The 19,072-nt window shown below is 40.5% G+C and overlaps 1 protein-coding gene across 2 annotated transcripts in view; it reads left to right on the top strand.

Moving 5' to 3' along the window:
* Positions 1-19,072, top strand: part of asb5b (ankyrin repeat and SOCS box containing 5b) — a 44,685-nt gene that overhangs the window by 2,457 nt on the left and 23,156 nt on the right. For both annotated transcript variants that reach the window (XM_017434685.3, XM_017434684.3), the window contains exons 2-4: positions 4,471-4,550; positions 9,903-10,010; positions 10,094-10,247. In XM_017434685.3, coding sequence (XP_017290174.1) covers positions 4,471-4,550; positions 9,903-10,010; positions 10,094-10,247 — 342 coding nt within the window. The remainder of the gene's footprint in view (positions 1-4,470; positions 4,551-9,902; positions 10,011-10,093; positions 10,248-19,072) is intronic.

Raw genomic sequence — 19,072 nt, 5'->3', positions numbered from 1 at the left:
TTATTTTAGCAGTAAGGTAGCAAAGCTGCGCTCTTCTTCGTAGACATTGAGTTTGGCTGCAGCTGCACACAGTTGCAGCGCCTCCTACAGGAAACTGGTGGAGCTACGCAGAGAACCACGCCGTTCAAAAGCCTTGTTTGGATTCATGTTTTTATACACAGCAGAGAAACACTGAGGTCCGGACCTCGGTGTCGAGCCCACCTTCTTTATAGCAGGGCTGTTAATGATGTGAAGAGAGCACGGAGGTGCATTTTTGCTGAAGTAAATGATCATCTCCGCCGTGTTGCTGGTGATTACCTCCAGGTTATTTTCTGTGAACCACACTGTCAGCTCTGAAACAGCTCCTGTAGGCTGTCTCACCAATGTTGGTAATGAGGCCCAGGAGGGTGATGTCAACAACATGTTCATTGGAGTAAAGATCATAGGTGTATGGAGAGAATACACATCCCTGTGGTGCTCCTGTCTTACTGGTGATAAGGACAGACCGGTGACTACCACACCTCACCTGTTGAGACCTGTTGGCCAGAAAGTCCATAATCAGTTTGCAGATGGCATGAGGACCTGAAGTTGCTGAAGTTTAGTCTGCAAACAGAATGTAATGATCAAATTAAAGGCAGGACTAAAGTTGGAAAAGAGACTCTAGCACTGCAGTTCTTCTTGTCTAGGTGCGCCAAAAAGTAATGAAGGTTGAAATTCACAGCATTGTTCACAGAGCGGTTTGACCTGTAAGCAAACTGTAAAGGGTCCAGCTGATGGTCAGTGGTGGTTCTGAGGTCATGGTCATTCACACAGGTGACTTCTTTGGCACCAGGATGATGATAGTTCATTTCCAGCACTGGGGGACCTGATATATCAAAGAGAGCACAGGAGCTAACTGTGTCCGACCAAACGTCCAAACAGCTGGCAATACCCCATCCAGACCTGCAGCCTTTCGTACATTAAGTCTGCAGAATATCCTCTCATCAGCGTAAGGTGACATATCTGGTAAGGGAATGGAGACTGGGGGAGTGAAAGGAGGAGATGTGAGATCTATCAGAGGAGGAGTTTGGACTGCTACCAGCAGAGATTAGTTTTTGACTAATGTGGTCAATTAAGTGGTCAGTTTGTCCTCCAGCAGTCTAAGCCTAGCAGCCCAACTAAGTGATAGCTCAAGAAACCCAAGCCAACACTAACTATAGGATTTATTAAAAAGGAAAGTCTTAAGCCTAGTCTTAAAAGTAGACAGGGTGTCAGCCTCATAGACAGGAACTGGAAGTTGGTTCCACAAGAGAGGAGCCTGATAACTGAAAGCTCTGCCTCCTATTCTACTTTTGAAAATTCAAGTAAACCTGCAGTCAGAGAGCAAAGTGTTCTGTTAGTAAAATATGGAACAATAAGATATTTAAAATAAGATGGAGCTTGGTTGTTGAGAGCTTTGTATGTTAGAAATAAAACTTTAAATTGTATTCTGAATTTGACAGAGAGCCAATGGAGAGAAGCTAAAACTGGAGAACCATGATCTCTCCTTCTGACTCTCATCAGAACTCTGGTAGCAGCATTTTGGATCAACTGAAGTTTTTTAGACACCCAGATAATAAAGAATTAAAATAGTCCAGTCTAGACGTGATAAATGCGTGGACCAGTTTTTCTGCATCATTTTATGACAAGATGTTTCTTGTTTTAGTGATATTATGCAGGTGGAAAAAAGCGGTCATGATAACATTTTTACTGTGGGATTTAAATGACATATCCTGGACAAAACTGGCCATCCACAAGGAAGTTCCTGAGATGCTTAAACCTCTGTCTTATGTTTTGAAGACATGTTTGTACTCTAAGTAACTGATTGGATTCATCAGGTTTTATGGATAAATATAACTACGTATCATCAGTATAACAAGGAAAGTTTTTTCTGTGCTGTCTAATAATTTTACCTAATGGAAGTATATACAAAGTAAATAGGATTGGTCCAAACTCTGAACTCTGAGGGACTCCATGACAAACTTTGGTGTATGAAAAAGATGTATTATTAACATTAAAAAACTGGAATTTATCAAATATATATGATTTAAACCATTTTAGAGCTGTTCCTGTAATCCCAATGTCATCATCAAGCCTCTGTAATAGAATATTGTGATTAACTGTATTAAATGCAGCACTGAGATCGAACAGGAGAAGTACAGACAGAATGACAGCACAGTGTCCTGTAGTTCAATTTTGCATTGACCAAATATGACAAAAAATGTATACCAGGCTTGAACATGAACAAACACAAAGACCCAGGTAAATTTACCTCTTTTTCTCTAATCTCAAATTTTGATTGCACTCATAAGCAAGTTTGCCTTTAAAGTCTGTTGGTGTGTTTGAGTTGTTGGAGCTCATTCTGAAATGCATCTGTGTGTGTGTGGGTGTGTGTTGGAGAAAATATTCCTCTTACTTTGTTTACGGAAACTCCTCCAAATCACACTGGTGCTTGAAATCCTTGAAAATACTTGAATTTCAACAAGGTGTTTTCAAGATTTGGAAAGTGCTTGATGTCTGTATATATTTCTTAAAGGGACTGATATATTCAGAAGCGAACTTATAATGCCTTGTGACAGTATTCTACATAGTAGGGGCAAAGTAAAATAAAATATAACAAAACTTTAAGTTTTACATAAATGAATAGTTTTGAATGATTGTGAATTGAAACCGTTGTCTTGAGTTTAAACATATAGTTATATATCTGAAGTGTGGTCCTTGAAAAGTTTAAAAATTGACATTAAAAATGATTTAGAAGTGCTTCAATTTCACACTGGGAAAAGTGTATAAATCCTGTTATTAGCAAAAAAAATGTTGTAGTTTTAGATGTCTTTTTCTTTTTTTTTGAATAATTCTTCTTCAGCACCTATCACCACCATTAGAAACTGGCTTCAGGTTTTCAACAATTTTAGCTGTAGGACTTTCAACAAGGAGTCTCTTGGCTCTACTGCGCATGGTTTTCAGTTCCAACCATGGTGGTGAAAGATGTTGAATCTGTCTTAAATCAGTAAAGTATTGTTATTAGCTAAAGGAAAAAATGCCAGAGCTGAATGAATTAGTGTCATTTTATAATGATCTAAATGATCATTATACTTCCTCCTTCAGGCTTTAGATTTAAAGGTTAAGTTTAAGGCCTCAAATGCTTAAAAATTGACATCAGCACATACTGCAGCTTTCTGTAGGTGTGAGTTATTTGGAGTTGAATTTCAACTATATGAATTAGTCAATGTTGTGTCGATTTTAGTATTTTACAGCTGTAAAAAGAATGCAAATGATATTCCTGCCAATTTTAATCATATCAACTCCAGTCAGAACACGTAAACAAAAGCCTTGTAGCTTTGAAGTTGCTTTAATATTGTACAAAGTGTTTGAAACTTTGAGACAGGGAAGTTTACAGCTTTTTCGCTGGACCAGAAGGAGGAGTTAGGGAAAAGTCAGTCTGGTTCCCATGAGGAGAAAATTCAACATCACTTCTATAAACAAGTTCATTCTGTGAGAACCCATGGGACTTGGAAGAGAAGTCATAACATAGTCATGACTTATCAAAAACAGGTGTCACCCTATCATAAATTCTGCCATTACAACAATCTGACACAGATGTGGTGAAGAAGAGGCATTCAATGTGATTAATAGTTAGATACGATTAGGACCAGTGTAGTGCTCTACCTCCTAGCACACCAATATGAAAAGCAATTTTAGAAAAGTCTAAAGCAAAGCTCTGGGAGTGTGATTAAAAATAAGGGAGCATTGTAACAGTCGGAGTCATCCTCATATGGTTCCTGATTGTGACTTTACAGGGTCCCGAAGAACTTGCTTCTAGTGGAGTAGTGGGTTATGAAGCAAGAGTCTGTGCGAAAGGTTGTAGGCATGTAATTTCTGATCCATTCTTAGGAGGATATTACCTAGTTGTTCCAGACATTGGATAGTGGCTCGTTGCTATTCAATAAGTCCTTTAAGGATGTTTTGTAGCGGCTGATTGTAACACCATGGTAGCTGAGAGCTGAGTAGAAATTTTTGGCATTAGTACAATCTTGGTTTAAAGCTTGGTTGACTAATTCTGTCATAATTTCAAATGTTTAATACCCAAGGTTTGTAGAACTGAGCCAAAAATATCCAACGGACAACATGTCAGTGATTAACCAGTTTTATTTTAAAAGTGACCAAAAATCAGAAATGACTGCATGGCTGCATGTTCTTTCTCTGCAAGTGGAGAAGAAAGGACAAGGTCCTGCTTCAGCATCTTGTCATTAGTTTCAACTGGTTTATATCTTTTTTACCAGTCAGTCATAAATAAACGTCAAGTTTTAAACTTCAAAAGGACAGCAGTCGTGAATTGATCTAAATGATGTGGACTTCTTTTTCAGTATAGTGCCCTTTCATGAATTGACACAATATAAAATAAACTGAATTGAGTTTATTAAGTGTCAGCATACACTAAAAATCTAAACTGTGTGTGTATTTGTGTGTGTGTAGGGTCCTGGGCAGATCGCTCTCCTCTCCATGAAGCAGCCTCTCAGGGTCGACTACTTGCCCTGCGCACCCTGTTGACTCAGGTATCCTCATCATGCACACAGAGAATCTGATAAATCTCTCTGTTAAATGTACAAACTCTTTAGTTGATGTAATGTCAAGTATTTTGCAATGAAATAGTTTAATTAACAACAGATATAACAAAGGTGGGATCCTATTATGGCACCAAGTTCAAATTCATTGAGCTACTGAGAGCAACCCATTCCTCCACATATGTTTGTAGAAGCAGTCTGCATGCCTAAGTGCTTGATTTTATGCACTTGTGGCCATGGAAGTGATTGAAACACCTGAATTCAAGGATTTGGATAAGTCAATACTTTTTGCAATACAGTGTATCATCATCCCCACCAACCAAGTATGTGTACAAAGCCCCATTGAAAAGCCCCGATGAACTGAATATAAGGCCATCTTACCTGATAATAAAGATTGTGACTAATCTGGACACCTATGACCTGCACTCTTTGCCAAGGCTTAGTGACAAAGTACCCTCTGAAAGTCTGCAAGGAAATGTGAATGCAGCACTGCTAAGTATCCCTACTGACACCATCAAGGAGACTAATAGGCTGGTATACACCACAGCAACAGTGGTCCTTGAAATGCTTGGCTAGAAGATCAAAGCTACAACTAATATGTAACATTTTTCCCCATGAAGGAGGCAGCTAGAGTTAAGATCAAGGTAAAACGGAGAGAAATCAGCCAGCTGTCAGAACCACAGAAAGGTGCAATGAAGAAAGACCCACCAAAAGAATACTGCAACTTGACCACACCTGATGGTCTAGGGGCTGCCAAACAACATCTCAAAGCTCTGGCTACTCACCTGAGGAGGTACACCGGAGAGTCAGAAGCCAGGAGAATAAACAGGGTATTCTCCACCACATCATTCAAAGTGTACTCTCATTGGCAGTGGAAAAACAAGAGAGTAGATCCATTCAGAGCTGAGAACAAGCAATACTGGAGAAGCATATGGGAGATAGAGGTATCACACAATGATACTGTCCCATGGCTACAGGATCAAAGATATGAACACAGCAATATCCCAGAACAAGAACCAGTATCCATCACAGTGTCAGATAGAGTCTCAGGTAAAAAGAGCTGAATTTTTGCCAGGGTCTGATATGATCCACACCTAGAAGCAAAATAAATTGTCTGCTCTCCATGAACACCTAGCAGCACAAATAAACCAGCTGGTAATAGAAGGGTGCTTGATTCAAGGCCAGACAGTACTGATCTTGAAAGACCCCCAGAAAGGAGCAATTCGATCCAACCAGCATCTGTACAACATGGAAGCACCTGTCAGGCATAAGGGTAAGATAAATAGGTCAATAACTGAGCGAGGTACAGAAGGGAATTGGCACCAAAACCAGGGGAGCCAAGCACCAGCTACTGGTCGACAGAACTGTAAAAACTTGTAAAACTAGTGACACAAAACTGCATTGCCAAGATTGACTGCAAGAAAGCCTATGACTCAACACATATGGATCCTGGAGTGCTTGAAATTGTACAGATAGTAAATGGCTTGCACTTTTATAGCACTTTATCTAGTTCAAGGACCCAGAGAACCTTTCACAACAATCAGCCATTCATCCATACACACACTGATGGTGGTAAGCTACATTGTAGCCACAGAAGTGAGGCTACCATTGCATTGGCCACCATTAGTAAGCAAGGCATGTGAAGTGCCTTGTCCAAGGACCCAACAGCTGAGACTGACGAGCAGGGGCTCGAACCGGCAACCCTCCGGTTACAGGACAAACCCCTACCTCCTGAGCCACCGTCTGTACAACATCAACTCATCCCATTGAGTTCACTGAGAACTCAATGGGAATATGGAAGATGACTCAAGGCCAATTAAAAGCCAACTGTACAAGTCGAAATTAACTGTGGCAAGTAACAGGGTGATGCTCTGTACCTACTCATGTCTGCATGGACCTGAACCCCCTCAGCCAGATTATCACAAAGAGTGGCTATAAATACCCGTTACACAGTGGAACAGTCATTGGTTACCTCATCTACATGGATGACATTAAACTGTATGCCAAAAATGAGCAATTCATCAACTCATTGATCCACCTCAACGGGATATACAGCAAGGATATTGGAATGTCATTCAGACTGGATAAATGTATTTGAATGGTATCTAAGAGAGGGAAGATGATCACAATGGAAGAGGTAAACTACCTGAAGGCAACATTTCAGATGTTCAGGACAGCTACAAATACTTTGGAATCCTAAATGGAAACCATGATGAGGCTGCAAGGAAGTTAGCCACAACTAAGTACCTACCAGCAGGTCCTGCAGACCCAACTTAAAGGTAACAACAAAGTCCAAACCGTCAACACATATGCACTACCACTAGATACCCCTCTGGTATATTAGCCCTGCTAAAGGAGGTGATAAAAGCCACTGACATTCAGACACAAAAGTTATTTGCAATGCATGGAGAGTTTCCGCTTAAGCCTAGCACCTTGAGACTGCACACTAAGAGAAAGGAGGAAATCAAAGGACTAATGAATGTCAGAGCCACTATACAGGATGAAACAACTAAACCATGTAGTACATCAGAAAGAAAGCCTCTATGAACTGCAAAGTGAATGTCTCAGACAGCAGAAACCCATATTGAAAGAAAAGATTTAAGAGAAACCGTCATGGAAAGATAAGTCCCTGCACAGCAAGTACCCCCAGTCGACTGAGGAAGTGGCTGATATCAGCAAATCCAGCCAACAGCTAGAGAATAATCTTTTACAAATCCAGATTTTTCACAATTATGCAAATGAGTTAGTTCACGTCTTTGCTATTTATTGTCTCACTACTAAGTCTTTTACGACAACATAAAATTCTGTATTTTGTGCTTTAAGCTTTAGAAATCTAATCCTTAACCACAAAAAATATTTTTTTAAATAAAGTTCTTACATGTCTGTTATACAGTGTAATTTTTCTATAATTTTTTTTCTCTGTATGTTTAAGAATACAGGTTTTACTTTAAAGCATTAATAAACTCCTTAGCAGTGAACAGTTCTCTGCAACTATATTTATAAGTTGAGAGAGTTTATTTCTCAGTGCACATCAGGATTTGCACTTCCAGGTTATTTTGGGCTGAAATGTGTTCGACAGTACATAAACAACTTAAGTTTTAGCCTAAATCAGACTTCATTAGAAAGTTTTACAAACAAGCCAAGTCAAATTTATTTATTTTTGATACCAAATTCAGTAATTTCTGGCCACTTTTATACACTGTAGACCAGGTCTATACCTTATTATGTATGATATACTTTGCCACAATATTTACTCATTGACCAGTCTTACCTTGCTACCTTCAAATGAGGCTTCATTGTTTCTGCTTGTTCTGCAGTATGACCAGCAGCAACACACGTCTTGGAGGCACAACTCAGTCACTGCAAGCCACCCAGTAGAACAGCCCCACCCACTGAGTGATGGGCTGGTAGAGGTCAAATGGCACAAAACAACTGCACAGTGAAAATGGGCTAAAGCGTTGCATTTCTTCAGTAAAGAAAATAGCTATTGGCTGTCCTAAAAGTTGCCAAATGACATCATTCCCTGAACTGCATAATTGGCCAGAAAGGAGTAATGTTAAGGAAGAGTCATAAGCAGCCTAAATATGTTTAGAATTGCCTATTGTTTTATTTAGCACCACAGTTCCAACCCTCCTCCTTTATCCAGACATGAGACTGGCAAACTTGACCGAAAATAAACACTCAAAGTTATTTTAGTGCAGTGATTTGTTTTAGACAGAAAATTTTACATTTACATCCCACCATGAATAAAGTAATCAGTCAGCATGCGTCATTTATTAGCAGTCTGGCTGTGGTGTGGTGAATATCTTCTGCTCAGACTGCAGCTGGGAGGGAAACTGTGAGGACTGATCCACCAGTGAGTGCTTAAGGATGGGAAGGGAGCTGATGGAAGCACCCACTGCTCATTGGAAAGGACTCTATTGGCTTTCACATCAGTCTCAAAAAGTCTCCAAAAACACCAGAAAGTGCCTAGATTTGTTGTTAGTCGCTCTTTTGAAAAATTGTTGCTTGAAGAGTCTGAAAACTTGCTAAGTATAGCGACAAAGTCATTTAAGTTTGCAACACTGATCGGCTGTGTGTGTACAAGCTGCATGTGAAAGCATTCCTGTTTTCTATATTTTAATCATTGACAAATATTAAAATAATCTGCCCTCACATCCTATAAACCCAGCTGGCCCACTGGGAGGTCCCTGGTACTCTTGAATGGCCTCAGGAACACTTTTGCAAATCATCGGCTGTAAACACAATTTTTTGTGCCATCCACAAATGCAGGATAAAGCCCTACCATTCAAAGAAAAAGCCATCCTTGAACACCATCCCGAAACAGCACAGTCTTCTCTGGGGAAAATAATCATTTTAAAAACATGGGAAATTGTTCTGTGGTTAGACAAATCAAAATTTCAAATTCTTTTTGGAAACTAGAAACACCACAACCTCTACAATAAGGAAGAGATGAACTATCAAGCATATTATCAGGTTAAAAGTCTGCCTCTCTGATAGTATGAGGGTGCACAAGGGGAGCTTACTGGGGCAACATTAATGCAAAAAAGTACAGTATATATAAGTTTTAGAACAACATATGCTCCCATGCAGATCATATCTTTTTCAGGGAAAGCCTTGCATATCTCAGCAAGACAATGCTAAATTGCATAATGCACCCATTACACCAGCATGGCTTCATTGTACAAGAGTCCTGGTACTCAACTGGCCTGCCTGTAATCCAGACTTCTCACCAATTAAAAAAAGGTACATCATGAAACAAAATAATCTGGCAATGAAATCCAGCTATAACCCTACATCAGACAAGAATGGGACAACATTCCCCTCCAAAAACTACAGCAACTGCTTTCCTCAGTTCCTATATGTTTACAGACTTGTTAAAAAAGCAAGGATGCTTCACAATGGGAAACTTTGCCCTGGAATAGCCTTTTTTAGATTTGTTACTGCCATCAAATTCAAAATTACTTTTTTTCCCCCCTAAAAGTGGTTCAGTTTCTTAGTTTAAACAGTTGATATATTTGCTATTTCATTGTGAATAAAATATAGGAGATCTGCAAATGATTGCATTTTGTTTTTATTCACAATTTTCACAATGGCCCTGTACAAAAAGAGCAAAACTCAGCCACATGCATCCTGCACCTTTAGCTGAGTTTATGTGATTTTAGCATTAATGTCCAAATCAGAGCTTATTGTTCTGAAACTTCCCAGTAGTCCAGTGGCATTCTATTTAGGCCTTAGAATTACAATTTCTTCATTTGTCTACTTGCATGCTGCACAAGAGTAATGTTATTTATGAGTTGATACAAATTTGCACCAAATACTGTATGTATCTTCTTGTTGCAGGGAAATCATGCAAACATTGTCACTATTGATCATGTGACACCACTCCACGAAGCCTGCCTGTCAGGACACGTTGCATGTGTCAGAGCATTAATAAGTGTTGGAGCCAATGTAAGTTTTTCTTTTCATTGTATATCAAAATTTTTCTTTAAAGGCTAAGGTGACAATATGCTCATGTTGACATTTCTCAACAGGTGAATGCTGCTACTATTGATGGTGCCACTCCTTTGTTCAACTGCTGTGCTTCAGGGAGTGTTGGTTGTCTGGAACTGCTGCTGCAGAATGGAGCACACGTGTATGCACATCACACACATTTCCCTTCGGCTTTACACGAAGCCTCCAAACGAGGTAAATGCATAGAGCTGGATCACTGTATTCAGAGCAGTATCATTCTGAAGTTTAGATACACCCAAGAATTTTGTTTTGCAGCAAAACTTTGTTTTAGGTTTTTAAAATAAATTAGTTTATTGGCTCCAGCCCTGAGTCTAGCTCTCAAGCTATTGCAGAATTTAAATCTGGCACAGCTGGTAAAGCGCTTGAAGAAACCTTTCCTTTAGAATGGTACAGTAAAACTAACCCTGTTATTGTCTTTCATGTTGATATACTTGCTGGTGTGTATTCTTCTGAGAAGGGTATAGATGTTACGCATTCCTTTTTGTCTGAGCTTGAAGGCACAGCAAAGCTAAGTGTCAAGTCATTTGAGGATGTTTTGCAAGATGAGGTTGCTAGAATAACTGTTTTTGTAGGAGAACACAATTCGGAAGAGGATGCTGAAACTACTAAGACATCAGCTCCACTGAAAGTTCATAGTGAGAATGTAATGTCTTTTCCAACCATCAAAGCCAAGATTCAAAAAGAATGTCTGAAAAAGCTGAAGCAATTTTAAGCAGGATATCTTGTCCAAGGCATCAGGTTATTTATGATACTTGGAGAAGCAGTGTGGAGTTTTACATAGCTGATCTCTCCATTTCAAGTACACAGCTTGTGAAAAAGATTATAGCAGGGGTAGGCAATCGTGGTCCTCAAGTGCCACTATCCTTCATGTTTTACTTGTTTTCCTGCTTCAACACACCTGATTCAGTGGTTAAATGACCTCTTCATGTTCTGAAGAAGCCTGTTAATCGCCCATTGATACAAATCTGGTCAAACTTCACAGCTGAACTTGCAAAGAGCTTGTCACTTTTCTTCAGTTACCTTGTTTTGTCATTGACCAAGTGGTTGGTCAGATATTTATTCTTGCTAGTTTTTTATTGACTATGACTTGTATCACAGTCATGTGCTCCTTGCTCTTATCTTCTACTTTTTCTTTCAGCTGTTCCATTTTCAGGGGTTGCCACAGGGAATCATCCTCCTCCATCTAACTCTGTCCTCTGTGTCCTCTGTCCTCACTCCACCTACCTCTATGTCCTCTCTAACTGCATCCATGTATCTCCTCTTTGTCTTTTTCCTGGCAGCTGCCTCTAACATCCTTCTACCAATATACCCACTGTCCCTCCTCTGCACATGTCCAAACCATCTCAGTCTGGCCTCTCTAACTTTATCTCCCAGTCCTTCAACCTGTGCTGTTCCTCTGATGACCTCATTCCTAACCCTGTCCATCCTTGTCACTGCCAAGGAGAACCTCAACATCTTAACTCTGACACTTCCTGTTCTATCTCCTGTCTTTTTGTCAGTGCCACTGTCTCCAAACAATACAACTTAGCTGCTCTCACCACTGTTTTGTAAACCTTTCCTTTGACCTTTGCTGCCACCCTTTTGTCACTCCTGAAACTTTTCTTATCTCACCATATCTGTTAGTCTGTTCATCACCAAAACAAACAGGAAGGGGCTCAGAGCAAGGGTGTAGGAATGAGTTTAATTTTGGGGGGTGGGGACACATATAAACCTGACAGATCTGTAAATAGTCTGAAAAGAAATATGTCAAAGCATTCACAAAATGCTATTTGATCTCTCATTTTCTTAGTTTTCAAATGTTTCACTGGACAACTGTGCATTTATAGGGTGACTTTCTTGTGCACTCATAGAGACAGCATGACGATGTGTGTGAGAGACCATTTTTCATGTGCTTTAAATTTTTCGATAGGTTTTTTCCAATTTTTAAATCCAGAAGTGATAAAGGTGGGATCTAATTTTACAGCAAATGGTGTGAATTTGTCCTGGTAAATTGCCTTGAAATATAAACACAAAACTTCCTTTTGCACCACATCATAATGTAGCCAGGGTAAGTCCTTTTACCACTTTTCTTGGAAAGGTAAAGTTCTGTTGGACAGAACTTGAGTGTCTATGAATTTTGGGTGTGCTGATTTGGCTCTGTCCTCTGTCCACTGACTTCAGAGTCTCTCAGCTGTCTGTCCCTAGTCTGAACACCCTAAAAGAAAAAATCGCAATGTCACTCAGTGCCATGAGACTGCACTTACTACAAGCAAGCAATCCAATTTTTGCCACCTTTTTGTGGACTCTTGTAATGCATCTACTGTTATGTATTACTGTCTCTTAGCTGTTGGTCTGCTTCTGTCTTTCCCCCACCCTTATAAGTACTGTGGAAATTATGAAAACATTGACAATTTTTCTTGAAAACAAATCAACCTGACATCAGTTGTCACCTGTTCTCTTTTCTGGATCCATTATAATCCATGTTTTTTAAACCTGACCTCACACCCTAAAGCTCTACCTGGCTCTCCTATCTTTTCCTGAAACAGTCCTTTTCATTCTGAAAATATTTATGTTTAAAAAGTAATAACAGGCTAATACATATTTTACTAAACTTATTTAAGACCTTGCATGAGCTTGAAACACCATACATATTGATAAACTATGATCAGGTGCTGCACTTGTGTTGTGTAACTGTTACTTCCACTGATATTACTCTTTTGTAAAAAAAAAAACAAAGTATGTCGCTGGTGGTTGCATTGTGCTGAAATGAGACAAAACATTTTGGCTAGTGTCCCTAGTAGCAAATAATGTCTCCCATTATTTAACTGCTAACTTTGTCAAGACGTTAGGTCTTGACAAAGTTAGCAGTTAAATAATGGATGAGTGAACGAGGGACTAAGATTATTGAATCCAAAAGATCTGTTTTTTTTATATATGAAAGTAAACTGAACACAAGACTTTATAATCAAGCCATATTCATGGAAACATTCCGACAGACTATTTAGCTCATTCCAAAACGTTTCTGACTCCCGCTGCTCTCTCTCCCTCCCAACACTCAGAGCTGTTCAGATGGGGCCCGGGGGAGCACAGTGATGTAATGCTGTGTTGTGCCTTTAAAATAAAAGCATGCAAGTTAAAGATTTCAAAATCAACTAGTTTTCTCCTCCACACTGCAATTTTTAGGTGGGACAAATGTGCCCTTCCACAATAATGGGGGGGGGGGACCTGTCCCCCCCGTACTCCCCGGTTCCTACGCCTGAAGCTCAGAGTCGATCCTTAATACAGTCCCTCCTCCACATTGAAGCTATCTGTCACTCCTACAGGACACCTTACCACTGTCCTGCCGTCCTCATACATGTCCTGTACCAGTCTAACATCTCTGCAACTCCAGATTTCCTCATACAGCAACACAGCACCTCCCTCGTCACTCTGTTTTATGCTTTTTCTAAATCCTCAAAAACACAATGAAGTTCTTTCTGACCCTCTGTACTTGTCCATCAGCACCCTCAAAGCAAAAATAGCATCTGTGGTCTTCATTTGTGGAAACAAACTATACTTCTGCTTATAAATAGTCACCTTTTGTCTAAGTTTAGCTTCCACAACGGTCTCCCAGATCTTCATCTGTGGATTATGTTCAGAAGACTCAAAAGATGCAGAAGTTCTGATAACTCTTCAAACATGTAGCCATGGCAAGTGGTGGACATTCTTTAGGTGTCAGTTAAAATGTATTATAATCACATTCCCACAGAGTTCCTGTGAAACATGTCTTACCCCATGCACATTCTTCCACAGGTGTTAAGATCACCTGTACTCATCAATCTCCATGATGAAATGGGTCATGTGAAGATGGAATGAACACTTGAGCTGATGAAATCACGGTTTTATCAGCTAAAAATGGCACCTGATGTTGATTCGAAGATCAGACTTGTGCAAGATGTGTTGTTAACATGTCAACATGCAGTCAAGCTGACCACTGGAACTTGTGTGTATGGACTTTTTGTTCCAGGAACCAGACAGTCAAAACACCAAAGACATTCTAGAAATTACTGACCACTTTAGTAAATAGCCTATCTTCATACCCAATAAAGACCCAAAGCCACAACAGTAGCATGATATATCTTGGAACAGTTTCATGTTCGTTATGGATTTCTAGAACACCTTCATAGTGACCAAGGTCATGACTTCAAATCCCAGATTGTCAAAGAGCTCTGTACCTTAGTTGGTATAAAGAAAATCAGGACAAGTTCTTTTTTTAATCACACTCTACTGAGCATGCTGGGTACAATAAAGGAAAAAGAAAAGACAATGTAGTGTGAGTTTGTGAAGCAACTTATGAACATAATTGCATGAGGAATCAATGAACAAGGTTCTGACTTTATGAGCTCATGTTCTGGCAACAACCAAGTGTGCCCATCAACATAGCTTTTGGGTTAAAGAGAGCTCACAAACTTCACACTCAGAATATGTGAAAAATTTGAAGTCCTACCTGACAGAGAGCTACAGGGATTAAAGTTCTTCCTTGCCACAACAAATTTCCGTCATTTTGAACATGGCCATGACAGATTTCCAGATTTGTTTTTTAAATTGTTATGATACAGGGATGAAACTGACTGCTTTCAACAAAAAACAAACCAGAGCCAAAGCTATAGCTATAGCCAGTCAGAGCAGAGCAGGATTGGTCATGATTTCCGATGTATGGTACTCCTAGATGTGAATAGTGTTGCCAAATTAGAAACTTTGTTGCTATATTTAGCAAGTTTTAGACCCCTCTAGTGACTTCTTTTCACAAAAAAAAAGCAATTAACGACTTTTTCTGGTAAATAAATCACTGCACTAAAAAACCTTGAATTTCTCTTTTGGGTCACTTTTGCTGATCCCAAGCCTGGATAAAAGATAAGGGTTGGAAGTATAACAATTAAAAAAACAAAAGAAAGTAAAAACATGCACTAGCATAGATAGGTAGCTTCCAGTGAGCAGTATATAACGTGACTCTTGTTGGAACAATGGTTAGCACATCCTGCCATGTGGGAGGTCTGGGTTTCATCCCCAGTCACTCATATTGTTGAGTTGTTGTTGAGTCACATTGTTCAACAATCTTTAGAGTGAGAACATTTGATGTACATTGAAACTTAAGGCCCCCACATACTCAGGCGTACTTCAGTCCACGGAGGTCCGCGGGTACTCGAGGTGGACTTAACGCAGACTTGAAGTGGACGTCCACCAGATAGGTCCGCGCTGCTGTCTGTGCAGCACTGACATATGTGTGGTGGCTGCCCTGGTGGTGAAGAAACAGGTCTAAAGGCACCTTCTTTTCTTTTGTGTTTTAAAGCTAAGAGGCAAACAAGCTCTTCCTCCTCGACTGGTGACGCCATGACTGAAATTGTCAGGTTGGAAGGAGAGAACGGTGAACCCAATGCCCAGACTCATAGTGGTTCAAAGAAAAATAAAATAATTTATTTTAAAAATAAAATAACAAAAACAAAAAGCTGACGAGGCAGCAAAATCAAACAATGACAAAAATCCCAGGCATAGTGTAGCAAAGAAAACAAGACAAGGCAAGACACGACATGGGACCTAGGCAGCGCATGAAAGCAACAATGGACCAGCAAGTAAATGGAGGAAATGACCAGGTTTTTAAAGCAGAGGGTAATTAGGGGAAGTGGGCAAGGGTGGGCGTGACAGGAAAACAAAAGATAAACCGAGGAGAAGTGAATGATAACAGGAATGCAAAGACAAGAAACAAGAAACCGAATGAAGACCAGACTAAGTGTAAAGACAACTAAATGACAAAATACAAGAAAAAATAAACCCAAACTTACATATGAAAACTAACAATAACCCCCAGTCTTGACCTTTAGGACATACAGTGTAGACAAGTAAATCTTCTGCTTTCTTTTGTACAACACGGACAATGGATTCAGAGCAATAATAAACTCTCTGACGGTGAAGATTACACACCAAGTCTCCAATCTTTAGAGTAGGTTATCCTACTCACTAATCAAACATTCATTTGTTTTTGTGACCTTTTTTTTCTTTTGCATCGGTCTTAGCAAATTGATATGTTCAGGGATTAAAGCAAAAAAAAAGAACAATGGCAGAGCCATATAGTTTTCAAAAGAAAGACCAGACTAAAACCATTGCTCACACAGTGGTGGACCAGAAAACAACGTTTTTTTTTTTTTCCCTACATGGCAAGTTAGTGTGTGCTGTGGATCCAGTAGTTGACATAATCAAGGGGTTATCTTAAAAGTGGAACCGAAACCAGACGCAGAGACAGAATAAAAAAGGTAAGTAGTTTCATTTACAGTTGTCAATATGCAAAAAGCAGTGAGGAGCGGCCAGGAGGATCTGGTAAAGGTTGAATCTTGTTCATTAACTGAGGCAGTGAATAACTGTTCCTTTCTTACAGGTCCGATGAGTGAAGAGGCGTGGAGGTGACAACGTGTCCATCAGAGATGGTCCAGGAGGAAGAGAATCCAGAATCCAGCGACAGGTAAGTTCACAGGTAAGTGCAACTGTTACTTCCAGGCAGGCAGGTATTTACAAAGGCAGAACAGCAATTCCTGAGGCAACAAAGAGGGAAGAACAAAAGCAAAGGGTTAGCGTAACTGTGAGCTTCAAAGTCCAAGGTCTACGGCTAAGTAGTCCAAGTGGACTTTGGACCACTGGTTTTATTTGTGACACATGAAAGGTGGGATGAATGCGCATACTAGGTGGAAGTGTGAGACGGACAGAGGTGGGGTTAATGAGGCGCTCCATTGGGAAAGGGCCAATAAAACGAGGAGCCAACTTTCTGGATGTGTCCTTTAACTGAATGTCTCTTGTAGATAACCACACTCTGTCTCCCACCTGGTACAAGGGGGCGGCTGAACGGTGAGGATCGGCACTCCTCCTATTCTGTTCGATGGTTCTTGTGAGAGCACGCTTGGTCTGTCTCCAAATCCTACTGCACCTGCGTAGATGAGACTGGACTGATGGGACCGAAATCTCAGACTCAAAACTGGGGAACAATGGAGGATTGTAGCCTAGGGAGGCCTCGAAAGGTGACATACCTGTGGCGGATGAGAGTGTGTGTCGTGAGCGTATTCTATCCATGTGAGTTGTTTGCTCCAAGAGGATGGATTGTCGCTGGCCAGACATTGAAGGGCAACCTCCAGCTCTTGGTTGCAACGCTCTGTTTGTCCATTTGACTGAGGGTGGAACCCGGACGTGAGACTCACTTTGGCTCCCAGGCCATTGCAGAAGGATTTCCAGACTTGTAAAGCGAATTGAGGTCTTCGATCAGACACAACATCCATAGGAATGCCATGAATACGGAAAACATGTTGAATCATGAGTTGAGTGGTTTCATAGGCTGAAGGAAGCTTGGGTAAAGGGATGAAGTGAGACGATTTTGAGAAACGGTTGACGACAGTGAGGATGACCATGTTTCCCTGGGATGGAGGCAGGCCAGTGACGAAATCCAAGGCTATGTGAGGCCATGGGCGGCTTGGAACTGGCAGTGGCTGTAACAGACCTGCAGGGGGTCGATTGCTGCTCTTGAAATGGGCGCACGTGGCGCAGGCTGCCACAAACTACTTCACATCTGCAGATAAAGTTGGCCACCAAAAATATCTGGTGGTCAAACTCAGCACACAGTTAATGCCTGGGTGACATTAAAACTGGCTTGAATGAAGCCAGTCAGGCTTGACATTCTTTGAACCGGGTCTGTAAGTAATGGAGAAATTAAATCTACCAAAGAATAATGACCACCTGGCCTGGCGGGGATTGAGCCTGTTGGCAGTTTGCAGGTAGGCCAGGTTCTTGTGGTCAGTCCAGATTAGAAAAAGGATCTTTGTGCTCTCCAGCCAGTGCCGCCACTCCTCCAAAGCCAACTTGATGGCTAATAACTCCCAGTTTCCGACATCGTAATTAAGTTCTGCTGGGGATAGAAGACGAGAGAAATAGGCACATGGATGAGTTTTGTTGTCGGACGGTGACCTCTGGGAGAGAATGGCACCAACCCCCGAGTCCGATGCATCCACTTCCACAATAAACTGGAGTTTAGGATTGGGGTGGTGTAGAATGGGGCAGAAACGAAATGTGACTTCAACTCACTGAAAGCAGCTTGGGCTTCAGGGGTCCATTCAAAAGGCCGCTCGATGGAAGTGAGTTGGGTAAGAGGAGCCGCCACCTGGCTATAGTCCTTTATAAAGCGGTGGTAAAAGTTGGCGAAGCCCAAGAACCTCTGCAATTGGTGTCGGTCCGAGGGAATGGGCCACTCGACCACCGTTTTCGTCTTTTCGGGATCCGTTTCGTAATATTCCTGTCCAAAGATGAATCCCGATGAGGTTACCGATGAGAAGTGGAACTCACAGTTTTCAGCTTTAAAGAAGAGCTGATTCTCGTGAAGCCTCTGAAGGACTGCTCGTACCTGCTGCCGGTGCTGAATGGAATCCTGAGAATAGATCAGAATGTCATCTAAATATACAAAACAAAAATATTCAGAAAATCTCGTAGAATATCATTAATGAGGGATTGGAAAACTGCTGGTGAGTTCAAAGGGCATTACGAGATATTCGAAGTGTCCCATGGGAGTCTTGAAGACAGTTTTCCACTCATCTCCCTCTCTTATTCTTACCAAATGATATGCGTTATGGAGATCCAGATTGGTGAAGATGGTGGCAGAGTGTAATTGTTAATGGACGGAATCAGTTAGAGGCAGTGGTGGAGAAAGTACTCAAACACTGTACTTAAGTAAAAGTACAAATAAACAGACAAAAATGTACTCCAGTAAAAGTAGAAGTACCACCTTAACATTTTTACTTAAGTAAAAGTAAGAAAGTACTTGCTTTTAAAAATACTTAAGTATTAAAAGTAAAAGTACTTTTTTTTTTCATTCAACCTTTATTTATACAGGTTAGTCTCGTTGAGCCACGTGGACTCATTTGCAAGAGAGACCTGATTTCTAATAAAATACTATACTTAATAAAATCTAATACTTGCTGAATATATTACCTAATGTCTACAATATCATTAAG

Source organism: Kryptolebias marmoratus, linkage group LG6, assembly GCF_001649575.2.
Source record: "Kryptolebias marmoratus isolate JLee-2015 linkage group LG6, ASM164957v2, whole genome shotgun sequence".
Classification (NCBI taxonomy): domain Eukaryota; kingdom Metazoa; phylum Chordata; class Actinopteri; order Cyprinodontiformes; family Rivulidae; genus Kryptolebias; species Kryptolebias marmoratus.
This window is presented reverse-complemented; position numbering and strand designations above follow the sequence as displayed.